The following is a 27,221-nucleotide window of genomic DNA, read 5'->3' on the forward strand; positions in this document are numbered from 1 at the left end:
AACACTGCAAAATATAGACAATGGCATATCAATTTTGCTATCGACTTCAATCAAAATTTTCTATCTTTAAGCCCAAATTAGTATCACTAAATGTGAAAGAAGCATTCAATTTAGGCACCATGTAGTTCAGTACTTCCTACTTATTTACTACTAAGACTAGAAACTAGCAGATCATGTTTAATTACAAGAATCCACACAGATATGCAATCACTGCTTTTCCAATTCCACCCCAGCCCCAAATCCCCAATACATGCGAAACATCATCCTCTCAAAAATGGGTTCGGAACCTCAACATATTGCAATAAAACATTCAATCCTATCAAATTTTTCGCATTGTTTATGAACCCAAATCAGAAGCAAAACCAAAATAGAGAAAGAAATTCTTCACCTCCTTTGCAAAAGCTCAGCTCGTCCAAGCACCAAAGAGCATTAATAGAACACCGCAAAAATCACAAAGAGACATGGCTATCTTGTCAAGTTCTCCCATGGCTTTGGGCATATCTGACTGGTGCGGTGACTTTATATGATAAAAGCAGCAATAAGGTTAATTCTTACCATTGTTGATCTTCTTTCACTTAAAGAGGGAGAAATTGTTGCCAAGTTTGGATCATCCCTGTGCTTGCCCCAGGCTGCTTCGAACTGCAGACCCTTGCATCTACGAATTAAAATAAGTATTTGAGATACAGAACTGGTAATCACAAAGAAGGTTCATATATGAGTAGAATGTATAATCCTTACTGATGGAGCAAGATCAGTATACGAATAACAAGATTTTGAATTTCTTCACGAGATCTTCTCAATGCTGCTTCTTTGTGCAAAGTAGCAAGTTCATCCACTAACCTCATGAAGCGAAGCGATGAATTAAATAATACCTATTATAAGGGAGACTTTATAAGTTAGTAGTAGTAATTGCCTATTTCATTTGGAGGCTAGTAAAAATAATTACTTCCTACATGCCACAACAACAATCTAGAAAATAATGCACAACGTACATATGCGAGGCCCAAATCATGATTGTGTTGTTTACCTTTCCACATATGGTGTATTCCTAATCCATGTTAGCTTTATAACTGTTTCAATCTGTTTGAGAACCTGCAAAAATATGGACGTTAATACTTATTAAAATTGCAAAGTCTCAACACACAAACAGAAGGACATATGCTCACCAGTAAAACAGTCTCATCGTCATCAGCTTGCATCCACTTAAAGAAAAAAGGGAAAATGTGCCTAAAATGAGCTAGTAACACCAGACCAACACCATTAAAAAGCGGCTCTACATAACGAAGCCATGCAACACGGCGCTCCTTGTTCCTAGGCTGGCGCTCCAAGTGACTTAACATCTCATTTAGAATTTTATCAAACCTATAGAAAATAATGAAAAGACTGATAATTGATGGGATAAGAACATGCAGTAACAAGACAATAAAAGTATGTAAGCTGAACTCTCATGGTTGAATAGATTACAGGCTGCAGACCAGAATTTAAAGTATTTTAACAACATTGGACTGCATGACTCTGTTCAAATGAAATGGCGCATGAAGTTATCAAATTGGACATGATGACCCAAAAAAAGTATCCTGACTGTACTGTAAAGTATTTGGTAAGGATTGCCAAAGTAAAAGAAACTGCAGTTTACAGGAATAAGAAAATTGTTCAAACACAAGTGGAATCTCAAAAGCAAAAACTGAATCTAGCCATTATGAGGAGATATTTCATTTTCTCATATAAATTTTTCCTTCATGCTGTCAATTTTTCTATGAAAACGTCACCGTCCAGCAGTATAACTATAAACCTCCAGAGTTAAGAAAAGAACTTGTTGCAGCTTATGACACTAATAAAATGCTATCAAAGTGACTTAACAAGTTAGCTACATAAAAATAAATAAAAAAAACAAAAAAAAAACACCTAAAGCACCTAATATTGCAAAGGTTATTTTACTTGTTGCCAAAAGTTTACAAAGTCAGGTGCCAAAGTTTAAAATTAGAGAAGGGAATAAAAAAAAACATAGACATATATAGAAACAGATAGACAATTACCTGACTTGTTGTAAAGATTGCTTGTTTTGTTGTATTTTTGTTCTTGTAGGATTCTTTCCCTTTCCATTTGCAATAGTAGAATTTGAAAATCATGTGAATTTGGATTGTGAAGCGTTCATTGACCAAGAGATCATCCGGCCAATAAAAAAATGTTGAAATGAAGTTTGGTGCTTCAACGGCAAAATTATGCCTATGGTTAGTGTAATGTGGTAGAGCATCATAACAAGAAACATCAACAGTGGCCAATTGAAAAATGACAGTAGTATTACAACAGTGACAGTAGTTTTCTACAATTATTGTAATAGATTTTCACAACTATAATAGAGGATTTTCATAATTATGAAAGTAGCTTTTTATATAGTTATATCATTGTTGAACAATGCATACTTTTTTTTATCATTGAATATGTTTGTTTTCCCTAATAGCAGTAGTATTTTGATTTTGATTTTGATTTTGATGTTGGTTCTATGTTTACATTTTCAAAGCTTTGTTAGTCTTTGGGAATAACTTTCTCAATCTCTTGGAGTAGCTTTTGCTCTGCTTGGTAGTATTGGTGTTGGTGAGTGTAGCTTTTAGTATTGATGGGAGTAGCTTTAGGTGTTAGTGGGAGTAGCTTTTGACTTTTGGTTTAGCTTTTATTATTGGTGGGAGTACCTTTTGGTGTTGGTGAGAGTAGCTTTTGGCTTTTGGTAGTAGATTTTGTTATTGGTCAGAGTAGTTTTTGGTATTGGTCAGGGTAGCTTTTTGCCTTGATGAGAGTAGCTTTTATTGTTCATAACAATAGCTATTGTTGGTGGTGACGGTAACTTTTGATGTTGCTGGTGAGAGTAGTTTTCTGGTGTTAGTGGAAATAGTTTTTGTTGTTGGTGAAAGTAGTATTTTGTGCTTATGTCAATAGCTTTTGTAACCTCGCCGGAGATCCCTGAAAATTTCACTGGAGTAGTTTTTTGTGCTTGTGATAGTAGCTTTTGTGACCTCGCCGAAAATCTTACTAAAGTAGCTTTTGGTGTTACTGACAGTAGCTTTTGTGATCTCGTCGGAGGTCTTCGGAAATCTCACCGGAGTAGTTTTTTGTGCTTGTGACAGTGGATTTTATGACCTCTCCAGAAATCTCACCAGAGTACCTTTTGACGTTAGTGATAGTAGCTTTCGTGGTCGCCGGAGACCCGCCAGAGACCTCGCCGGATAGCAGAGAGAGAATGATTGATGACTTTTAATATAGTGGTATTTACGTAAATATGTTAGTTTTTTATATCCAAAATTTAACACAATTTTTAATTTGTGGCCTTAGGGCAACTCCAACCATTGGGTGCCATACCAGAAATGGGCTAAAAATGAGACTTTTCATCTCCAACGGGCCAATTTAGGGGGATCTGGTTCTGGAATTATAGGACTTGGCCCTAAACCAAGTCTCATATATGAGACTTTTTCAGAACCGAGACCTATGTACAGTGTATTGGGGCCACAAGTTGGGCTGTGGCAGCCCAAGGCCGGACGAAACGCACGAGAGAAGAAGAAGATGGTGACGCGCTGGGCTGGAGGGAAGAAAAGGGATGAACGCGAGCGTGGTGCACTGGAGGAAGAAGAAGACTGCAAATCAGGCGCTGCTGTGGGCCCCGCCTGACGATGCTGTCCCCTGCCGACCGTTTTGCACTATGCAACGGTCACGAGAAGGACGGCTCAGATCTGTCCATTTTGAATATGGACGCTCTGATGTCATCCAATATTTTTAATTTTTTTTACTATAACGGTTATATATTTAATCCAGGGGCTCAGATTAGATGAGAAAAAATGATCAATGGCTCTTGTTAAATTGAGGATGATTAATTCCATTTTTAACCGAAAAATTTTTAAAAAAATTATCAGAAAATAGGGAAAAAAAATATACCCATTGGAATAGTAAATATTAGGAAATTTTATAAATACCAATTCATTCTTTTCTAATTCCTCACACCAAATCATCCTCCATTTCCTTCAAAATTATTCATTTATTTTGCCATATTGTTGTTCTTAGATTTTGTTTCTCTTGGAAAAAATGGCTCCTAGAAAGGATTCTTGGAGGCACAATGAAGAAGTTATTCTTTGCCAAGCTTGGATCACCGTTGGTGGTGATGGTGCTATCGAAACCGAGCAAATGTCGGATTTATTATGGAATTGTATTGCGGAGGAGTACAGTGCACACAAACCGGTGGATTGCGTAACTAGAACACCTTCTAGTTGTAAGGCTCGTTGGAAAAAAATCAATCCAGCATGTATGAAGTGGCGGCAAGCTCTTAACAAGGTCGAGACTTTTCAACGACGAAGCGGCGAAAATATGGAGGACGAGGTAATTACATTGAAATATGTTAAGTAGCAATAATTTATTTATTTGTCATGTAGTTGTGAAAAGTTAAATGTTGTTATATAGTTTATTAATCGATTTATATTAAGCTGTCTTTTTTTGTTATAATATTTTATTTACTTAATATTGTATGTAGCTCATGAATGTTAAGTCGACGTACTATGACAAGGAAGGTAAAGATTTCTTGTTTGAGCATTGTTGGGTTTACTTGAAAAATACAGAAAAATTTGGTCATATACCAACAATGGAAAATACCACCACAGTGTTCGTACTCCTATCGACTTGGACGACAGTGGAATACCGACAAATGAGGAGGGTGCCACTTCATCAAGGAAGGCACGTCCTAAATGACAGAAAGCTCAGAAGCTAGCTAAGAAAAAAGGATCCCAACAGGATGCGGGTGACCTAAGAAAGCAAATGCAGCAATTTCAAGAACAATGCGAGCGCGAGTACCAACAAAGGTGTTGAGTCACAAATTACTTACGCAATTGTGCCCCATAATTATGAAAATTGATTTGTCTTCCATGCTATTTTACCTTTTTTCACTACTACAAAAATTGCATCACACAACGGTGGAAATCTGTTGTGTGATGTGGACCATGTCTGTCGTCTATCTCGATGTTGTGTGATGAGCACACTCACACAACGGTGTTTCACCGTTGTGTGAATATCATAGACACAACACAATGCTTAAAACCGTTGCACCAATTCTGCGCATGCCAATGCCAGAAATTGGATGCGGCGCATTCAATTGTTGTGTCGATGTGGTCAGACAACAGAAGTAAGTAGGGACCGTTGTTGGTTAACTTCTCACACAATAGAAAAATAACACTCAGACAACGAAAGTAATATCATACTGTTGTTGGTTAACTTATCATACAACAGAAAAATATGAACATGTTGTGTGAGTACTAATGAGACAACAAAATTTTATAGGGACCGTTGTGTGATTTAACATTGGACAACTGATATCTATTTGTTCTGTTGTGTGAGTATTAATGAGACGACAAAATTTTACCGGTACCGTTGTGTGATTAAAATTGATCTGTTGTGCGATACGATGTATACGTATTCATACTACGTAATATAATTGATTGTTATTTGATTATTTTTTGTTCTTTACCTGAAATATTTGCTCAAAAATAATGCACAATATAAGATTTAGGCATTGAAATACTCTAATTCAACCATCCAATGTACCAAAAGAGGTAGCATTCATGTATCCATCCATACCATAAAACCAAAAAGAAGACATTCTAGCTAGCTTGATGGCTGCTGCATCCTAGCTAATTACAATGAAAGATAGCAAAAGCTGATACAATATCATTATTCCAAAAAATACACATGCTGGCACTATTGCATTCAAGTGCCTTCTTCCCACTCGCTAGCACTAATGCAGCTGCACCATCACTGTCTCTCCCTGCAACCCATAGCTGCTACCGCTGTCTCTCCCTGCAACCTCCTGATAGGAGCATTTTAAGGCGACGTTTTAACTGCATTTCCCTACACTTTTCTGCGCCATTTCCTTGAAAAATCCCTGTTTGGGAAAGTTTCCATTCTTTGATTGGGAAAGTTCCTTATTGTAGAAAGTTTCCATTTTTGTCTTCATTTTTCATTTCTCATTTCTCATTTCTCATTTTTCATTTCTCATTTCTGGAAAGTTTCTATTTTTCATTTTTAGTAAGTTTCTATTTTTATTTTTTTAGTAAGTTTCTATTTTCATTTTTTAGAAAGTTTCTATTTTAAGTATAGTTTCTATTTTCAGGACCTCCGAGCTAGAAAGTGGAAATGAACGCACGAATGGAAAGAGGAGCTTGCGAACATCAAGACGAACGAACATGAGAGAAAATGGCCCACACATTTGAGCAGAAATGAAGAAACAAGCTTTCCTAGTCCAACCAGGAAATCCTACAAAATGGAGGAAGGCTTCCCTAGCAAGTTTCCAACGCAACCATGAAAAAGAAATGGAAAAATATTGTGTTTTGCGTTGGAAAATGAGAAGGCTTGAAGATGAAGCAACGAGGCCCAAGAACTCTTTGGATTTTCGGCAAATTGGATAAAGGCCCATCAAAGCCCATGACATTAGGGTTTGTGACGCAAACCCTAACCCTTAAGGTTGTTGTTGCCGTGAAATTGCAAGAGAGAAACAAGGAGGTGGCGTCCAAGAAAATCAGAAATTAAAAGGAGATTTTCTAGGGTTATTTTTATGGAAATAAATCAAGAGATAAAACCCTAGAAGACCTAGCCGTCCAAGCCAAGAGGAAAACAAGGGGATGCCGTGCAAACCCTAGGGAATTCGGCAAAAGATAATGAAGAGAAAAACTAGGGTTTTGCCGTGAGGAAAAATCAGAAAAAATAAAGAGATTTCGTGGAGATTTCTTAGGGAGCTTTTAAAGGAAAGAGAATATGTGTTGAACACAAAAAGCTCTCAAAGGAGTCTAGGTTCGTCCCCCTTTATTCTCTAAGTATATTGTTGCCGAAATTGGTGAAGGAAATCAGAAAATATCTATATATATTTCGGCAAGATTATTTAGGGAATTTATATTGGAATTTTGTGATTGGTTGCACCACCTCATAGGGCTTATGTGGCACGAAATCATTGGAGAAAATTATGTGGAGGAAGCAAGAGATTGCCGTGAGCTTTGCTAGGGTTGTGGACGGATTGAAGACCTAGAAGCCGTCCCCTATATATTCCTCTCTTCTCTCAACGTCAAGAGTTCCGAAAATTCCATACTTTTGCGTTTATACTTTGAGAAAATAATTCAGAAATCTCTCTAGCCTAGCCGTGTTCTTCTCCATCCTCTAGGGCAACCACGAAGTGCAAGCAAGGCCAAGGAAGAAGAAGACAAGCCGTGCACACCATCCACCCTCCACCTTGAAGATTGCTTTCGAAATTCAAGAGACCACATCATCACTTCATTCATCTCATCTTCATCACGGTGTAATCCGATTCTCCTTGTACCTTTGCTTTGTATTTTCGTTGGTTTTGCCTTAGTTGACACATATGTATGAACAAGTATTGTTTTCTGAAATTTTATGATGAATTGTTAATTTTCAGATTCATATATTGCGATTTATGGTTGCTTTTGTGTGAGTGTCTGATTAAATTTGCATGATAGAAATCTTTTGTATGATTATCTTGAATGGTTCGAAACATTTAGGGTTCTTATGTGATTGTTGCTACGAATTTGAGAACATGAATCAACTTTTTGGTTTTGTGTTCTTGAATCGATAAGTAGTAAAGGTTTTGTACAAAAACCGAATTTAATCAAAGAAGATTGCAATTAGGTGGACTTTTTCATACTAAGTTGCACATTTGAGTTGATAGCCTTTCTAGGTGTTTATTGCGTTAAATATGACATGATTGACTAGCTTTCTAGGGCTTGATTGCATGTTTGATAGAATTAATCTAGGTGCTTTCACTTAGGTAAATTAGCATTGAAAGTAAAATATGGGAAATTGTTTGCTTTTGAACGTTTCACATGATCAACTCCTCTTGCATGACTATGATGAACAATGATGAACTTGAATTAATTTTAATCATGAGTTTCGACTTTGATCTTTGTTCTTGCATTCCATTTGTATTTTTATGTTTTTGCATTTTAATTATTTAGGTAACTTAGATTTTATTTTCGGAAATTAAAACCAAAAACCAAAAACTCCCCCTTTTTCGTAAATATGTCTATATTTTGTAAATATTATACTTTGTTTTAATTTTAATTGTTTAATTGTTTGACAATGACAGGTGTACCCTCAATCCCCGGAATAGAACGATCCCTATTTACTTTATACTACTAATGACATTTCAGGGTTAAATTGGTCGCTCGATAAAAGCGACATCAATTTTTGGCGCCGTTGCCGGGGATTGAAAAATCATTTGCCATATTGTGAATATGTGTTTTGTTTATATTGTGACCGAAAAAAAAAAAAAATTTACTTGTTAATTATTTGTAATTGTCGAAAATTAGTTAATTAATTACTTAGGTTGTTATTTATATTGTTGAATACGAATTTTAATTGTAGGTTGTAAATTAAAGAAGGAATAGGTGAAGTCGTGTTTATTAATATTGGCCTAAACCCCTTATTGGTACCTAGTTCAGGTCCCTTAAGGTTGAGGGCGGCCTTTATTAACATTCATTGAACTGTCTTCACACTTAGGACCTTTTTCATCCAAGTAAGTATAGCCTATGTGGGGTGGTGTCTAGGAAAGGGGACAACGTTCATAACGGGTTCTTGGATTCAGAAGTGCATGCAAATGGGCGTAAACCACAATGTGGGAGTAGCCTATGCCAAAATGGATCCTACCTCTTGTGTTCGCCCTCCCCTACCTGGCCATTTCAGTAAGGTTGCCCAAAGGATGTAGGAGGGACTTAGTGTCTTGACGATTATACTTGGGCCGCACGTCCACTTGATTTACCGCTTGGAATTTAATTCGAAATCAATGGTATTTATAACAAAAGAAAATGTTGTGATGCACCTAAGGTATATTGGATTAAACATAGTCTTGAAAAGGGTAACTGTTTCAGTCCCATTGCACATCGAGACTCCCTGTTCCCGTACCTAAGTGTTGAAAATAATTGTGAAGAAAAAGAAAGAATGTAAATCATTGTACTTCAAAAAAAAAAAAAAAAAAAAAAAAATAATAATAATAATAATAATAATTAGATGTGAATAGTGACGTTTTGTTTGTTTGTGTGAAAGTTTTGTGTAAATGGTGTCTAATCTTGTTAAACAAAAGAAATGTAAAGAATTAATTGTAAATATTGTTAACTTCTTGATTGTTATAAGTGTGTAAAATCGTATGAGTAGATAAGGGCCCTTTTGTTAATATTGGCCTTAACCCTTCATTAGTGCCTTTCTAAGGTCTTATGAGGTTGAGGGCGGCTTTTATTAACATTTGGAGGACTGTCTAACACATGAGTTCTTTTCAAGCTGAGTAAGGGGCATATAGGTGGTGTCTTAGGTTGAGACCCTGGGTGATGGGTTCAAATTGGATCTCAGAGATACTATAGACCGTGCGTAAACCACAATGTGGGAGTAGCCAATAGGGGCCTAAACCTCAATGAGGGAGTAGCCTCCGTAGTGTCACCAAAATGAGTCCTCCCTCTCACTTACCTCTTAATCTGGCCATCTAACCTTCTGAAACAAAGGAAAGTAACTTATGTCTAGGCGACTATCCCTAGATCGTAGCTCACCAATAGTAGTGGTTTCTATTGGGCTCGACTTACAACTTGTAATCAATTGAGATATTAACTTTATTTTGTAAAGATAATAAGATACTTGAACATAACCTCTACTTGTAAATTGTGTTGTTTTGGACATTTTATACTTGTATAAACTTCTTACGTGGTTTATTTGTGAAAAGATTGTGGATAGTTTTTAATTTATACTTCTCTTTATACTTGTATAAATCATAAATAGTAAAGTCGTGAATAGTAACTTGTGAATAGTGACTCGTGAATAGTAAGGTTGATGTATAAATCACTAATTTGTAAATAACTCACTTTATACTTTGCTAACTTCTTTGAATTTTGATGATGTTCAGGATTCCTATGAATGACCGAGCCTTTTAGATCCTCTACACTAAAGGAAATTGAAGCAAGGCTCGCTCGCTTGAAGGGTCCTTCACTTCTTGAGCAGACAAGCCCTTCCCCTTCGACACACAGAGGATACATCTTTAACGAACAAGGGAAGAGGACCTACTGTTCTGAGGAGTCTACATCACCTACACCAAGTCCATCTCCTCCTTCACGTTCACCTTCACCGGTGATTTCGTCCAACTCTACACCACCACCTACACCACCACCTGAAGAAGCCAAGGAAGAAGAAGACAAGCCGTGCACACCATCCACCCTCCACCTTGAAGATTGCTTTCGAAATTCAAGAGACCACATCATCACTTCATTCATCTCATCTTCATCACGGTGTAATCCGATTCTCCTTGTACCTTTGCTTTGTATTTTCGTTGGTTTTGCCTTAGTTGACACATATGTATGAACAAGTATTGTTTTCTGAAATTTTATGATGAATTGTTAATTTTCAGATTCATATATTGTGATTTATGGTTGCTTTTGTGTGAGTGTCTGATTAAATTTGCATGATAGAAATCTTTTGTATGATTATCTTGAATGGTTCGAAACATTTAGGGTTCTTATGTGATTGTTGCTACGAATTTGAGAACATGAATCAACTTTTTGGTTTTGTGTTCTTGAATCGATAAGTAGTAAAGGTTTTGTACAAAAACCGAATTTAATCAAAGAAGATTGCAATTAGGTGGACTTTTTCATACTAAGTTGCACATTTGAGTTGATAGCCTTTCTAGGTGTTTATTGCGTTAAATATGACATGATTGACTAGCTTTCTAGGGCTTGATTGCATGTTTGATAGAATTAATCTAGGTGCTTTCACTTAGGTAAATTAGCATTGAAAGTAAAATATGGGAAATTGTTTGCTTTTGAACGTTTCACATGATCAACTCCTCTTGCATGACTATGATGAACAATGATGAACTTGAATTAATTTTAATCATGAGTTTCGACTTTGATCTTTGTTCTTGCATTCCATTTGTATTTTTATGTTTTTGCATTTTAATTATTTAGGTAACTTAGATTTTATTTTCGGAAATTAAAACCAAAAACCAAAAACTCCCCCTTTTTCGTAAATATGTCTATATTTTGTAAATATTATACTTTGTTTTAATTTTAATTGTTTAATTGTTTGACAATGACAGGTGTACCCTCAATCCCCGGAATAGAACGATCCCTATTTACTTTATACTACTAATGACATTTCAGGGTTAAATTGGTCGCTCGATAAAAGCGACATCACCTCCCTGCAGGCAACTAAAACATTTAGAAATCATAAACTTATATCAAACTAAATATCAGAATACTTATATCTAATACTCAAGGTAATTGTTAAGACTCTAAAAGTAATTAAAAATGAACAAAGATAATCTACAATCCCAGCCTGATGCTAAATTGATGCCAAATACCAGTAGCTTAAGCCAAATTCCCTTCCTTCCCTACCAGTAGCTTAAGCCAAATACCAACTAGGCAATTGGCATAGTAACATTTTATGACTCTAGTCAACCCACTATAACAACCGAACCTCAAAACTAATAACATGACTAATTACAGTGTTTTTAAATGTTAATCCCACAAGCTTTTAGTCAACCCAAACTAGTTTGAATGAAAAAGTAGAGCATCGGACCTGAAGAACAATAGGCAACTGCTCTGGTGGTTTCTTGTGTTCAGTTCAAGTTCAATTCAACACAAACAAAAAATACGAAAAATTAAAGAAATAGAATCCAATTTCAACCCCAACTTTCAAATTCAGAGATAAAGGAAACTCTAACCTTAATAAGCATATTAAATCAGTAACAACGAAGATACTTTTTCTCTTTACCTTTTATTAGAGTTTGCATCGCACCACCAGTTTGGAGAAGTGAAGAGTAAGTCTGCCCAATTTGAACCCATCAATCAGTTTTTAGGTACTTCTTCTACTTTCTCTTCCTCCTACATAATGAAATGATTTATATTAGAGACTGCAAACTCATCTGTTCATAAATACTAATATTAAAGCAAAAACACAGGAAACTAAACCAATATATTCAATAAGATGAGGAATGTATGCTTCATCCCACTGAACCAAAAAGGATTAGTTACCAAATAAAATTATCCGGCCATGTATGAAAGTCATTCAAGGCCGACCATACTTGATCAAAATGCTACTCCATAAATACCCCAATAAACACATATGTATCGAAAAACTATAGACACACATATATAGAATCTAATCTAGAGGGGGAGAATGAGGCTAGCAAGGTTAACCTAATTAATAAACCTATATCCCTCAATATATGCATAATGCTAGTTCTACATAAGTTTCATCTAAAAATATTTATATAAAAACTGAGTAAGCAAAAATATTTTAGAAAATTGTAATTAATTTGTTTGATGAAATGTGTCAATAAGCATAACCCAAACATATCCCAATTTTGTTCATAAATGACCCTGCAGCAAACAAAGAGAAGAAGCAACAGTTTAACTTAAAAGTCCAAAGATAACACAACCCATTCTTAGAAGAATCAGCTCTTGTCATTCCAAAACCATTCATGTATGAAAATATCTTCAAGACTGCTTTTCAGCTTTATTTCATTTAGTTCCACCATAGTTAGTACTGTATGCTCACTTCCGTGTCCTTATGCAAGCCAAAAACAAAAATTTTCAAGTTCAGAGACCCTCTCTCTCAAAGAGAGTAATTCAGCATCTCGAGACTTCTTCAGTTTTTCAGCCTGCAGAGTTTTAGATCATAAGGCAACGTAAACAAACTAGATTTGACTAATCAGTCGCTAAAATTAAAGTAAGGCAGCAGTACCTCAATCTTGAAGTTTTCATGTGCAAATTCCATCTGTTTCAATGCATCCTCATTTACCTGAGCTATACTCTTATACTGCATATTAAAATGACATTAATATTAAGTTCAGTCAGTATTAAGATATTAAGCACGTCAAGGAGAAGTCAGAACCTGTAGCATGTGATCTTTAGTAGCCTGCATTTCATCTTTCAAATTCTTAATCTCATCCTTTGCAGCACGTAATGCCAACATAGCCTACCAAGTTCAACCAAGTCAATGTCAGACATCAATCACATAATAAATGTATCTGCAAATTAGATACAGTAGCTCCCAAAATAAATAAGCCAATCACTACATAAAATCAAAGAAAAAGAAAAAAACAGTATCTTTTTATGTCTACAAAATAAAACATAGGACTAAAGATTGAAATTTGAAAGACAACCGTGGGAAATGCATTTTAAGGGCTTCACAATGATAATACAACCCTTCATAATCCATATTTTGATTCAGCGGAAAGTTAAATGAAAATATGATTGAAGTAATTGACACAAATGAGAAAAGTAGAGAAAGACACCTAAACCTACATACTTCAACCGTCCGTCCTGATTAAAATTCTGTTTAAAAACAGATACTCCTTTGTTTCAGAACTGGACCGAACTTGATACATTTTAAAATTTAGCAACCACAATCATTCATCAGATCTTGAATCTGAAGAAGATAGTGACACCTTTTGTCATATGGTTTTGAAAAATACCCATAGGTAGATGTGTGTGTGTTGTGTTTTTTTTTTTTTGGGGGGGGGGGAAGGGAGAGGGAGAGAGAGAGAGAGACCTGGAGCAGCCTCTATTAAATGGGGACCAGACGAACGAAGTTTATGCTCCTCTTCATACAACCTTTTGTACATTGCGACCTGAGAAGAAGTTAGGATTTAAAGATGAGGAGTCAGAGCAGAGCAATTATTTCATCCCCACCACACTGTAATCCACACAATATAAGGTAAAGAAGAAGAAAAACAGCAATGATAAAAACAAGATGACATGAGTGCTTGCTCTTCAGAGGGATTCACTAGGGCTTACAGAGGTGTGAAGGGATTCAATCATTTGCCCTTGCTCTTCAGCTCTTTGTAATACAGCCTCAACTCTAGAAGCAGCTTCCTCAGTATGCTTCTTGAGCTCCTTTTCAAAATTTTCCTGGAATTCCAAGATACACACACATGCATCATATAGTTTTCAAGTCAAATATAGTACTAAAGAACAAGCTCCATAATGAATTAATTAGTCGTGGAAATGTTCAAACCAACCTTGAACTCCTTTTCCCTATTTTCAAGCTGGTCAGAAAGATTGCAAACAAGACTCCTGAGCTGGGCATTCTGCTGAACCAGACCATTTATGTCCTTGAAGGTCAACTGTTTCATTTTAAAATCCAAAATACCACTAATAAATAAACATCCAACAATACAGGAAAGAAGAAGAGAACTTAAAAGACCCATGCTGAAGAAAAATAAGAAGTCAGCTTACAAGATGTTCAGATATGACTTTTTCAGTATCAGATTCCGAGTGCACCACAACAGCATTGTCATAACTATCATGACCCGAAGATGCACCACGAAGCTGTATATCTCGACATTCTTTTAAAAGGACTGCCACCTACAAGTTATCACCCAGCAAGTTGAGATAGATTCATCAAAGCAATAAAAAGACAAGATGTTTTAACCCAACATTCATAATATACCCTTTAAAGCAAGATTTCACGGCCCAGGTGAAAATTACCCGACAATGACACAGTTTGCCTAACAAGTACTGGATGGTATCGTTGTTTCCATACTGCTAATGTTTCTTGCTAGTCTAAATGGTATCATTGTCCTTGCAGTAAAGCCTACGTATTACAGCAGCTAGTCTAAATGTTTCTCGCAGTAAAGCCTAAGCATTACAGTAGCAGAACAATGAGCATATAGAAGTACCTTGATATGCAGAAGCAGCAGAACAATGAAAAAACAATTGGCTGTTACATACGTTGCATCGTAGAAACATCAAGTCAAGCTCCCGATACGCAAAAGAATAAATCAATTATGTGAAATTTCATGAACAAAATATTAAAAGCATACTTGGTCACAGGTCTTAAACAAATTAGAAATTATACAAGCAAAAGTACTGGTATGACAGATAATATCTCAAACAAATCTTACCTTGTAAAAGTTCACAAGAGTCTTTGCATCATTTTCACATTCTCTCCTTTCCAACTACTGCAAAAGGAAAAACAAAATGTATCAATATAATTCCTATACAATGGCAATATATGCACAAAAACAAGCAACACTCTTTTCATGAACAGATAGGAACAAAGTGAATAAGGCCTAATAGTTGTTAAATAGGTATACTGCACATTTTCATCTATCTGCAAAACCTAGAAAAGTTCAAAGAGAAAAAAAAAAAAGAATACCCAGAAAACCTGAGATGACAAAGATTGATGATAAAGAAGCTAGCATACCTTCGTTGAACAGGCACACCACTTTGTGAAGCAACAGATGCAACCTTGTAAACAGCAGTTGCCTGAAACATATTGCCAACATAAAAAAAAAACCTTCAGTACAAGAAGGCATAGCTATCACACGATCCACACTTCTTCATAAGTTAAGAATGGTATTATAGTGCTATATATTACACACCGCATGGTTTCAAACCTTTGGTTAAGTTCTTTGCTGGCATTAATATCATAACAAGAGAGTAAAGCAAGCACCAATGAGCGAAAATGCCATCAATTCGACAAGTCCTCAGTCCAATGTTCATCCACTAATAATCTGAACAGTCTAATCAAACTCTACACATCTCAAAACCAATACTTGAACAAAAAGAATGCATCTTTATACATGTCCCCTGCCGCCGACGCAAACCTCTTGAGTAGTACAAATGGAGCCAGACCCCATCCCAACCCTCAACCCATCAACACCAGCCTGAATCAAATTCTGCGCCTGACTCACAGTCAACACATTCCCACAAACCACATCCAAATCTGAGTACATTTTCTTGAGTACACGGCCTTTCTCCGCCATGAACTCCTCAATCTTCCCCAAATCGGAGCTCCAAGGCAAAACCATGTCCTTACAGCTGATCATGTAATCGTAAATCTTGACCTCCTTGTCCGCCAGCTTCACCCAATCGTGGCTCGCCATGTAGCCCAAAAGCTTGGAGCTGGGGGCGCCGGACTAGGTGACGAGGACGTAGGGATTGACGCCGTAGTCGAAAACGTCGTCGTTGTGGATGCGGTCTCCGGGGGACATGAAGACGGGGGAGGAGAGGAGGGGGACGCTGCGGGCCTTGATGGATCTGACCTTGGCGGCGTTGGAGTGGAGGATGCCGATGCCTCGACTGCGGTGGTGCCGGTGGTGCTCACCCTCCGTGTACTGCATCGTGTTCATGGCTTCTCTCTCTTTTTCTCTCGTTGATGTCGTCCAACCAACGAGATCAATTTCAATCAAAGATGAAGAGCGAGACCTAATAAGTGAATTAGCTAGGGTTTCAAGGATAAGAGTAGATTGAAGGAGAGCTGCAGAGAATTGGGGGTGGAGCTGGTGAATATGAGGAACAGTTACGAAGATAATTTGGGTCGAGAGGCTATTTTGAGGGTTGACAGTGTGTATGTCAAGAGAAAGGGTCGAGAGGGTCGAGAGGGTTTGAGAGATTTTGTTTTGCTTCTTTCTTTTGGACACGATGTGGCATGACAATTAAACTTTAAAAAAATTCTCAAAGTCACTCCCACAACAGAAAGCTCACCATCCGTTGTATGAGTGCACTACATAAAATCAAAATTTGGAAATATGGAGGGAAACATGCCGCCTACAACATTTTGGCTCAAAATGTTACCGCTTATGTTCCTTCTTCACACAACAGAATAGCTTAAATCTGTTGTCTAATTTCTACAGATTGCGACATTCAAGTAAGCTTCCGCAAAATTTGGCGCCTAGTTTTCAATCACACAACGGAAATCTTAAGCACCGTTGTGTCTAGTAGCCCAAATTTCAGATTTCAAGAGGCAACCAAGACTCCAGAGTGGAGGGAAAACTGCCGCTAAATTTTCTAAGACTCAGACAACGGAAAATACTTAATTCCGTTGTGCAATGTAGTTATGATAAAAAAGTTATCATTTTGTTGACATTCACACAACAGAACATCACAAATACCGTTGTACAATAGACTTTACTTAAACACACAACAGATGATTTCTGTTCCGTTGTGTGATTGGTGTTGTGTGATTAACTTTTTGTAGTAGTGTTTTTAATCCATTTCCTTTTATAGGAAACCTTGCATTGAGAATAAAATGACTATTTGAGGCTTGAAATGTGGAGATTTGAAGCTAGGGGAAGAAGACACGGAGGTTGGAAGAAAATTGCAAATCGACTTTTCCGGCGATTTTTCCGGCGACTTTTCCTGCGAGCCGCCACTCATGGAGGGTCTTTTCTCCAGCAAAGGAGGACCATGGTGGTGAGAATCTCCCATCACTTGAAATTCAAATATCTCCCTACACCTTGTCCTTTTATCACCTTGCCAATTTGGGACCATTTGGGGGACAATGGTGTAAGAGCATCTCTTGCACACTTGGGGACCAAAGATGACACACCTAGCTGATCAAAAAGAGGCCAAAGACCAATTATTCAGAATTCTTGACTCCATTCAATCATCTTCATCCTATCCAAGATCCATTCTCTCTAGAGAAGACACCACCATTTCCACCACTAAAACCACCATCTCCACCCCTAAAACCTCCATTTCCACCACTACAACCTTCATTTCCTCCACCATTCAACACCACAACTCGTCTTAGAGATCCCAAATTTCACTATTCTTACCAATATCAAGAGCTTGGAGCAAGGAGAAGGAGGTGACTACCACCACATCATGTTCTTGGAGACCCATCTCCACCACCTCTTCCGGCATCATCAATAGTCACCCTTTACTTTCTATCTCTTTATGTATTTGATGTTTAATAGAATGTTGAAGCTTGTGTATCTAGCTATGTGTGAGTAGTGAACTAGGTGGGGCTAGGGTTGAATGCCCTAGCCAAACTTGCTTGTATTGATGCTTTTGTTTATAAATTGATGCAAATTCATGTTGTCATTCTCACATGCTAAGTCAATAGTTGAATGCATCACTTAGACCTAATCAATTTGAGTTATATGTTTGCCATGACATGAAGTTTTTCCTAGAGATTGATTACCTTTAGGCAAAAAGGGAGCATGAAAGCACACCATGTGTGCATGTGAGGGTAGTGAGCTAAAATCACCTAGAGATAGGATTGGTTTGCTTGCTTGGTTACCTAAACTCTAAGCTTTATGCATTTAGGGGCAAAGGATTGAGACCTATCCGGTAATTGAATTTGTCTCTAGGTAGTTAGCTCTAAACTTATCTGGTTAGAGTTAATAAAATGAAAGGGGTTTAAGCCTTAGTAGTCCTATCCGGATTCTAAGAGGGTAGTTGGACAATTAGCTTTGCATCATTCATATTCAATTGCTTTAATGCTTGCAAGGGAGGCAAAAGGTGAAACCCGATGCCCTAACTCCCATCCATTTGATAACAACTTGTTTTGTTTAACTTAGTTTATATTACTTGCTTTCATTGTTTCAATTTGAATAGAAACCAATCTCAAAATCAAAATCAAATCTCTACACACCATCTTGCACATACTCACCATGAACTTTGGTTCATTTGTGAGTCTTTGTTTGTGATTGTACATTTGCATATTCTTCTAGTTTTTCCGTAGGTTTTCCCTAGCTAGGAAAGGATTTACCAATCCTCGTGGGTTCGACATCCTTACTTAATCCCCTATTCTATAACTTGTACCTCTTGCACTTGAGGGTGGCTTTAATGCTAACAAAAGGCAACAACAATTCGAGGAAGGTCAACTAATTGAGCAACGCGCTGAGGATGGCCGCACGATGATGGTGGATCCAGCAATATTTACTGCAAGAAAGAGGAGTTATTGGGAGAGGAAGCAACAACAGATAATTGATAAGGAGACAGGAAACTCAAGCATCCCAGAACAATCTCAAGATCCTACACCCCCAGAAGGAGACGACACAAGCTTAGCCACTTATGATCCAGTTCATGAGACATCTTGGATGTAATCAATATTAGTTTATATTATTGTTGTTGTTATTGCTATTTGTTAATTGCTTTAAATTGTATGTGTTTTAAGTTATGAAAATAAAAATTATTTTATTGAGTAGATCATCTTCTTAATAAAGCATTGAACTTTTATTTTCATAATAAAGCATGATCTTATTGAGTAAAAGCACACCACATAAAGTAAAAGCACACCACACAAAGTAAAAGCAAACTAGGTCATGTCCACTTATCATGACAACATGGCCACTTATTGAAAGCAATAAATTTAAAACTCCTCACTAGTGGTTCTGATTAGCTTGTAGCTTCATGGTCCATAGGTGATCGACTAGATCGTCTTGGAGGTTTTTATTCATCACTGGACATCTAACCTTCCTATAACGACGCAAGAATTGATATAGTTGTTGCGGATTGCGATCAACATCTGTGTCAATTAGTGGTCTGGCATATATCTCTGCTTTCTTTGGTCTAGTTGGGATATCATTGGAATCAAATGGCTCTGCTGCATCTTCATCATGTTCATCTTCAACAATCATATTGTGCAAGATAATACACGTCATCATGATGTATTGAAGGTTCTCCTTACTCCACCCACGAGCTGGTCCTCCTATGATTGCCCAACGAGCTTGGAGAATACCAAATGCTCTCTCCACATCTTTTCTGTATGCTTCCTGCATCCTTGTGAAATGTTGTGTATGCGGACTCCTCGGGTTTCTAATTGCTTGTACGAATGACCCCCATTTAGGATATATGCCATCAACTAGGTAATAAGCTTGGCCATAGTGCCTATTACTTACCTGGTAGCTCACTTCAGGGGTTTCACCAAGGCAGGCCTCATTGAACAATGGTGAACATCCAAGGACGTTAAGATCATTCAGGGAACCTGGAAGTCCGAAGAAGGCTTACCAAATCCAAGTATTGTAGGAGGCCACCGCTTCCAAGATGATTGTCGGCTTCCCCTTGTAGCCAGTATACTGCCCTGCCCATCCGGTGGGGAAATTTTTCCACTGCCAGTGCATACAATCAAGGCTCCCGATCATCCCCGGGAATCCCCTTTCTGCAGCTTTGTTGAGTAGCAGTCGCAAATCTGCCGGTGTTGGTTGGCGGAAGTAAGTCTCATGGTACACATTCCAGATTGCTTTCGTGAAGTGCTCAAAAATCTCAATAGCAGTGGACTTCGCAATATATAGGTAATCATCGCAAAAGCCAGCTGTGATGCCATACGCTAGCATCCTCATGGCGCATGCAATCTTTTGTTCAGTGGACAAGCTGACTCTCCCAGTAGCATCTCTTTTCTGAACAAAATATGGGTCGTAGTTGGCCACGTTGCGCATCATCTTATTGTTAACGTTCAAAGTTCAGCGGTAGCTAAACCTTTACTAACGCTGGTCTGATGGGCGGACCACTATCAAGGATACTCCAAGTTCCCGCTACCTGTCAAGTAAAATACAGAGGGCGTCAGAGGGGAGACCGCGCTGGGCGGTCTTCTCTTCTCCGATGCCTAAGGTAGTCAATGTATTTATGTTGACAAAGTAACAGTAGGTAAGTATTAATTGCGTAATCAATGAGGAGAGAGGAGAGAACCTTTTATAGGTGAAGAAGGAGTTGATCTTCTTCATGTTTTCGATGTGGGACTGAACATGCTTCAGTCCCCAGCTTCTGGAGCTTCTGATGCTGTCTTGGCGCGGCGTGTGGCGGCGCGTTAGCCGTGATCTGGGGGCAAGCCGGGGCTCAGGCGGTAGCCTGCTTGGCAGTGTTCCCGTAGGTCACTCCTTTGGCGGGAGTTGGTACCGCTAGTGGTAGCATGAGCGTGGCTTATTATAGCTAATTATGCTTGCAAATGCCTATGTAAGTACAAGTCCCCCAAGTCCTCAGTCAAGGAGGGCAATCTTGGTTGGGGAGTTGCCTAGCGGTTCAAAGCGTTGCTTCCGCCAGTCTTGCAAAAGCATAATTAGCGTCAGTGCGTTGTCAACCATGGACCTACTGAGCAAACGCTTTATACCCTTTTGGGTGGGCCCCTGCTAGGCCCATGCTAGGCCCCTAGGGAGTTCCCCACTCCCCAGCTAAGATAGACCTCCGTTTGGCCGGTGTATTGTTTGTTGAGGGGAGCTGCACTGAGCAGAGGGTGTTGGGTAGCGAACCCACTCTTTGATACCCAAGTAGCGGGGGTCAACATGCCTGATCAGGGCCGTCGAAGACTGTGTTGACACGTCCCCCTATCTGTCCCGGAGGACCATGTTTTGACTGCCACGCCGCATTGCTGTTGTTCTTAAAGTGAGGCGTGGCCTCGGGAATCGCCGCTGGCGGAAGTACCTCCGCTGGTGATAAGTGGCCGGAATTGTCGGTAGGACCTGCCTGGCGCATGGCGTTGTAGTCAGCGGCGACTGTATTCCCAGGTGTTAAGGGAGGAGTTGCTTGCAAGATGGAAAGGGAGAAGTTCCGCTAGCGGAGTTGCGCTTAGCGGAGAATGTCTCACCTACCAGATGGAAAGAGAGAAGTTCCGCTAGCGGAGTTGAGCTTAGTGGAGACTGTCTCGCTTGTAAGATAGAAAGGGCGAAGTTCCGCTTATTGATTTTCATTTTCCGATAGTCTTCTTGGACAGACGCTTCGTGTAATGGTGTCTGACACGTGGCGTACATATATTGGATTAGCGTGTGCGATAATGTTTCTTCAGCAAGCACGTCACCTCATCATTAATGCGAGTAATTATTGAATTTGTAACAGAGGCGTCGCCTCAGTTAATCCGGAAAGTAACTGCGCCCGTGGGGCACGTGTACGGTTGTGGTGCGATGTCATTTTTTCAACGGATGGCCGAGATTAACTTGATGTGGACATAAAATGGGGGGAAATCCGTAGGTTTGATACTTTGTGACTTTTGCTTGTTATCGTCGTCTTCAAGCTTGGCCCTGTGTTTTGAGAAGCAGACTGCCAGTACGTCGTGAAATTGTCGATCGTCGAAGCACGAAAGTTATCTGAGGTAGAGATACCTTTTACTTCGCCACAGTCTTCATCTCTAAGGTTGGTACTCCGAATCTCACCCCTATTCCATTGAATCTGTGTTTTGTTTCGTCGATCGATTTTTTTTTTTGGATTTCGATTTTGGGGTGCTCTGTTGTTTTTGACATGATATGAGGGTGTGAGGTGGGTTTTGGGGCTGATTTTTGGTGTTTGATAGAGAGATGGGGTTTTAGGGATTTCCTGGGTGGTGGAATCTGGGCTATGTGCGAATGTGTTGTGTTCTTGTTTTGGTAGCTTCTGGGAAATTGTTCTTGATGTTCTTGGGTATAACTGACAAGGGGATGGCCTAGATCTTGTATACACTGACTGGCTGTGGGTTTTAGGGATTAGGATGGCTAGCGTCATAGAGATTTCGAGCAGTGAGGATTTCGGGTCTGACGTGTCGCTCGACGTGGCGGCTAGGGTGTTTATTGACTCGTTGCGTCCATCTACCCCTGCAGGAATCTCACTGTCCGAACCGCTAGACATCGTCCCGCTGCAGACCATACCCCGGGAAGTTGGCATGGGTCGCGCTGGTCGCCCCGAGAGTTCTAGGGTGAGAGAGGATGTCGCCGAGCATGACAGGCGGGAAGAGAGGCTGGCGAGCAACAGTGCTGCGAGCGGTTCCGGTGGTGGGATGAAGGAAACTGGTGAAGAAGTTGAGTCTGCGTGGGTTCTCAGTGACGGCACAGCAGTCGATGAGGCTGGAGGACCGATGACTGTGGCCGCCGTCGACAGCGTGAAGCGGGTGTTCCGTTTGCCTGTTGTGGTGAAGCTGCGTCCACCGCTGAAGGATGAGCGAGTGTAGATCCTAACTGCGGGGCATGCCGCCGTACACGAGGTAATCTTCCGCCAGGGTGTGACATTCCCGCTATTGCCCAACCTCCAAATCCTGGTTTGCGAGTTTGGCCTCGCTTTTGGGCAGATTTTCCCTAACATGTGGCGGTTGCTGTTGGCGCTCAACTCGCTATAGATCCTGAGTGGTTGCGAGGGTCCTACTGTGGCGGAGGTGCTGCACTTCTATGAGTTGGTGTATGTGAGGAGTCAAGGATGCAGCGGGCAAGTGAATCTGAGCTGCCGCCAGGGGGCGCCGAAGCTAATCGAGAATTTAAGGGATACCATGTCGCCCTAGCGGGGGACTTAGTGTGTTGCCACCGTCGGATGGGAATACCAGGCTGGGGCCAACGATGGAGAGCCGACCTTTAAGATTAAGTCAGAATTCCAACCTATCCGAGGTTGTAAGTCTGTCAGTGGCTATAGTTTATTTTGTTTGTGTAAGTGTTGTACTGACCACTTGAGTTTTTTTGTGTAGCGGGGCTGCGCTACAATCTGACGCGCGAAGAGGAATGTCGCTTGGCAAGGATCCGCGGCTGCTGGCAGAACCGTAACTTGCTAGATTTCTGCCTACTTACTGGTTGGGAGTTGCTGGTCGATCAACAATTGACATGAGCCCTTGGTAAGTAGCTTTCGCTGACAAGTGTTTTAGTCTGGTTACCGTCAGGCTGACTTGCCTTTCTTTTTTTTTTTTTTTTTTTTTTTTAGATTTTTCGCCAGGCAATAGAGCTAGTCGCGAGGCGTTCGAGACAGCCATGGACCGTGCTGAGATCAATAATTTTCTGGAGAGCATGTATCCCTCTGGGCTGGCGGCCCAACATATAGTTGTGGATCCAGAGACATTGGCGGTGAGCCAGTCCGAGACGTCGGTGGTTCTACCGATACCGCTTCACTCCCACCTCGGCCCGAACGGCTCGCCCGTGGTGCAAGCGGGAGCCTATGGAAGCAATGTCTCTGTTGCGCCAGTGCAGCAGGAGAGGATGCCAACCACTAGGCGTGGGTTGCGGAAGGAGAGGGTGGCGCCCTACGAGGAGCCAATGACCATTGCGGGGCTGGAGCCGCAGGTGGGAGATATCCATGTAGCCTTCGGTGTGACACGATTGATACCGCTAGGGAAGCGGCGGCAAAACGACCCGGTCGACGTGGATGAGGCAGCCGATGAGGATACCCTTGGGGTCCGCCAGCGGAAGAAGGCAAGGCAGGCCCTCCTGAAGGCAACTGTGGCTGCTGGGCCGGAGGTGCAAGCGAGTGACCTCGACTCGTTTGCCGCATATGCCGAATTCCTGATGGAGGCTGAGCGGGAGTTCATCTTTGATCTCTGCCAGCGGTTGGGTTTCGGCGGACTAGAGGGGATCGTACGCTCCACCGCCATTGAACAGTCATCCTACAACTCAGCCTTCGGGCACCTGTCGGTTGGGCTACATGAGATGTTGTTGGCAACCTCCAAGAAACCCCTGGTGGAGCGGCAGCTTAGGGAGGAGATGGCGGGTCTCCAGAGGGAGAGGGAGCTGGCGGAGACTAAGGACAGCTTGGCGGACGCGGAGCGGTGCCTGACCAAGGTAGAATGTGATGCCGCTGATGCTCGCGGCAAGCTCTCTTTGGCCGTTGCGCGGGACGTGGAGCGGAATGACCATGTCTCCAAGCTAGAGCAAGACATGGCCCTGTTGAAGGATCATGTAGCGGCCAAGGCAAAGAAAGTTGAGATCCTTCAGCGGGAATCTCCCGCCAAGTCTGCTGAGTTGAAAAAGTTAGAGGGTGAGGTTGGCCGTCTGCGGGCGGAGGGGAAGCGTGCTACTTCTGCGGCTGTGGAACAGTTCAAGCAGTTGGCAGAATATAAGAAAGCCATGACCGAGGCGGCGAAGGCCAGCGCCATGGCCAACGTGGAGCTGCTGAATCAGAAGGGTGCTATCAACTGGGTCAAGGCATCCCAGCCTGCCGGACCGCCAAGTCGTGATGCACCGCCCGCGAGGGATGTGGTTCCCGCTGAGGCTGAAGGTGCTTGCTCGGGTAGCGGTGAAAGTGGTATGCATCCGGCGGAAGATTCTCAGCGGACTCCTCCTACTCTGTCCGAGGTCTCCCGCGCTGGCTTTTTGGCTACCCACACTCGAGAAGACGGTACCGTTTTTACGCTGAGTCTTACTGCCCGTGGGTCCGACCAGACTAGTCGTCAGTCCGTGCAACAGCCGCCGGAGGGCGAGACTGTCGCTGAAGCCCCTAAGGAATGAAGATGACTTCCCCACCCGGAGTATTGCCGCTGAGGCCTTTGTCTTGCCCCCTATTTATATATATATATATATATATATATATATATATATATATATATGTTGCTACGGCTTATTGTAATTGAACAATATTTTTGGACGGGTAGTTCCGACCTCTAATACAATTTGTATTTTGCAAAGTGTGGATGTGTTTGCTGATTGCAATGTTTGCATTTGTTCGAACCGCTAAAGTGTTGACTGTTGTTTTGTGGCTCACTGAAACATTAAAGGGATTAAAATTGTTCCAAGTACACGTCGTAGCGGACGTAGTCTGCCGAATATTGTTGGCGTTGCCAGTTGATTCTTGTGTTTGGACTTGGCAACAATGGTTTGAATAATTCCTCGTTTCATTGATAGCTGATATGTCAACGTTTACAAAAAGCGGGGTTGTACCCGTTGGGTAGCTTCCCTCAGCTAAATATTTTGTCAAAAATTTAGCTAAGTCAAGATGCTCTAGGGTAGCGGTATGACTATTTATAGTAATACCGAAGGTGTTCGGTATTCCAAGGGTGGGTCGTTGTGACGCCATCCTTGTCCATCAGGTAGAATGTGCCGGGGCTAGCGATTTCCACTATATTGTATGGACCCTCCTAAGTTGGGCGGAGTGCCGTTGGCGGTGGAATGACTTCCTTCATTACCCAGTCCCCAGTTGGAGGTTCCGGGCCTTGACCTTGGCTTTATAGAAACGTGATACCCGCTGCTTGTTTTGCAAATTGTGCAGATGGGCCTTGTGTCATTTTTCCTCTAGGAGGTCTCTGTCAAGGTCGACTCCTTCGCCGTTGGTCTCGGGGCAGTAGCCTTCGACTCTAGCGGTGGGTTGAGTTACGGCCTCAGTTCCGAACATCATGCAGAATGGTGTTTCACCAGTGGCGGAAGTTGGGGTGGTTCTGATGGCCCATAACACTTCCGGCAGTTTTTTCGCCCATAATCCCTTAGCGTCGTTGAGCTTCTTTTTTAGCAATTTTTTGATTATTTTATTTGCTGCTTCGACCTGGCCTTTAGTTTAGGGGTGAGCGACAGATGCAAAACTCATCTTGGTGCCCAAGTTAGCGGTGAAAGATATAAGTTCTCTGTTGTTGAACTGCGTGCCGTTGTCTGTGATGATGGTGTGAGGGACACCATAGCGGCAGTAGATGTTCTTCCAGAGGAAGTGAGTTACCTTGGCGGTGGTTATTGCCGTTAGTGGTTCTGCCTCGATCCACTTGTTATTGTAGTCAATGGTAACAATGATATATTTGAACTGGCCTTTGGCAGTTTGGAATTTGCCCATCAAGTCAAGGTCCCAGGTCGAGTGGATCCATGGGCCGATGATGATCGACAGTGGTTCTGCTGGGGCGTGTGGGAGATCAGCATATTGTTGACATTTGTGGCAAGATTTTGATATCCTCCTGGCGTCGTCGCTGAGTGTAGGCCAAAAGTAGCCTTGTCACATTATGCAGTTGGCCAAGGACCTGGCGCCTGAGTGGTTGCCGCACTCTTCGCCGTGTATCCTTGTCAGCACGACCTTTCCCTCCTCTGGGGTTAGACACCGGAGGTTGGGGTGGGTGAACCCCTGGCGGTAAAACTTGTCATTTTGGATGTTGTAGCAGGTTGCTCTCCGCTTGAGCTGTCGGGCTTCGATCTTGTCTTCTGGCAATGTTCCATTACGTTTGTACTCGATGATCTCTTTCATCCAACCGGGATTGACCTCAATGTTGAAGATTTCCGCTAGGGTTTTTGTTATGCTAGGCCTGTCAAGATACTCCACCCTTGTGTCCGCCGGACTCTGGTGTGGTTGAGCGGTTGCTAGTCTTGCCAGTGAATCAGCCGTGGCGTTCTTTTCCCTGGGGATCTGTGTGATGGTGTGAAATTTGAATTTTTTTAGGAGCGTCTTGACGTATTCCAAATATGCCGCCAACTGTTGGACCTTGGCCTGGAAACTGTCGTTGACTTGGTTAACGACAAGCTGAGAGTTGTTGAATATATTAACACTGTCAGCTCCCGAGTCTATGGCGAGGAGTAAGCCGGCAATGAGGGCTTCATACTCCGTCATGTTGTTTGAGGCTTTGAAATTGAACTTCAACGCGTACTCCACGTCTAGCCCCCCGGTCCTGTCAGGATAACTCCGGCGCCGCTGGCCTTGGTGCAGGCGGAGCCGTCCACGTGTAGGTTCTAGTTTGATTGCTGGGGGGCTGGCTCCTCGGCGATTATCATTGCTGTGCTGGGCTGTGCTTCTATGTTGGGATCATCCTGCCGCTCAGTGAAGCCAGCAATGAAGTCCGCCACTGCTTGGCCCTTC

The 27,221-nt window shown here is 41.1% G+C and overlaps 1 protein-coding gene and 1 non-coding gene across 2 annotated transcripts; both read right to left on the minus strand.

The window, feature by feature from the left end:
* Nucleotides 1–12,601: 12,601 nt before the first annotated feature.
* Nucleotides 12,602–12,997, minus strand: LOC112183910. The gene is made up of 3 exons (XR_005806353.1): nucleotides 12,907–12,997; nucleotides 12,757–12,831; nucleotides 12,602–12,673 (listed from the first exon to the last, which is right to left on the minus strand). It is a non-coding gene; the product is annotated as an uncharacterized LOC112183910 (transcript).
* Nucleotides 12,998–19,132: 6,135 nt separating this feature from the next.
* LOC112183911 lies at nucleotides 19,133–21,215 on the minus strand. The gene is made up of 3 exons (XM_024322228.1): nucleotides 21,030–21,215; nucleotides 19,873–20,188; nucleotides 19,133–19,734 (listed from the first exon to the last, which is right to left on the minus strand). Exons 1-3 carry the CDS (start codon nucleotides 21,213–21,215, stop codon nucleotides 19,133–19,135), a joined length of 1,104 nt encoding a protein of 367 aa, XP_024177996.1.
* Between the last annotated feature and the right edge of the window lie 6,006 nt (nucleotides 21,216–27,221).

This window comes from Rosa chinensis, chromosome 2 (genome assembly GCF_002994745.2).
Source record: "Rosa chinensis cultivar Old Blush chromosome 2, RchiOBHm-V2, whole genome shotgun sequence".
NCBI classification, from domain to species: Eukaryota; Viridiplantae; Streptophyta; class Magnoliopsida; order Rosales; family Rosaceae; genus Rosa; species Rosa chinensis.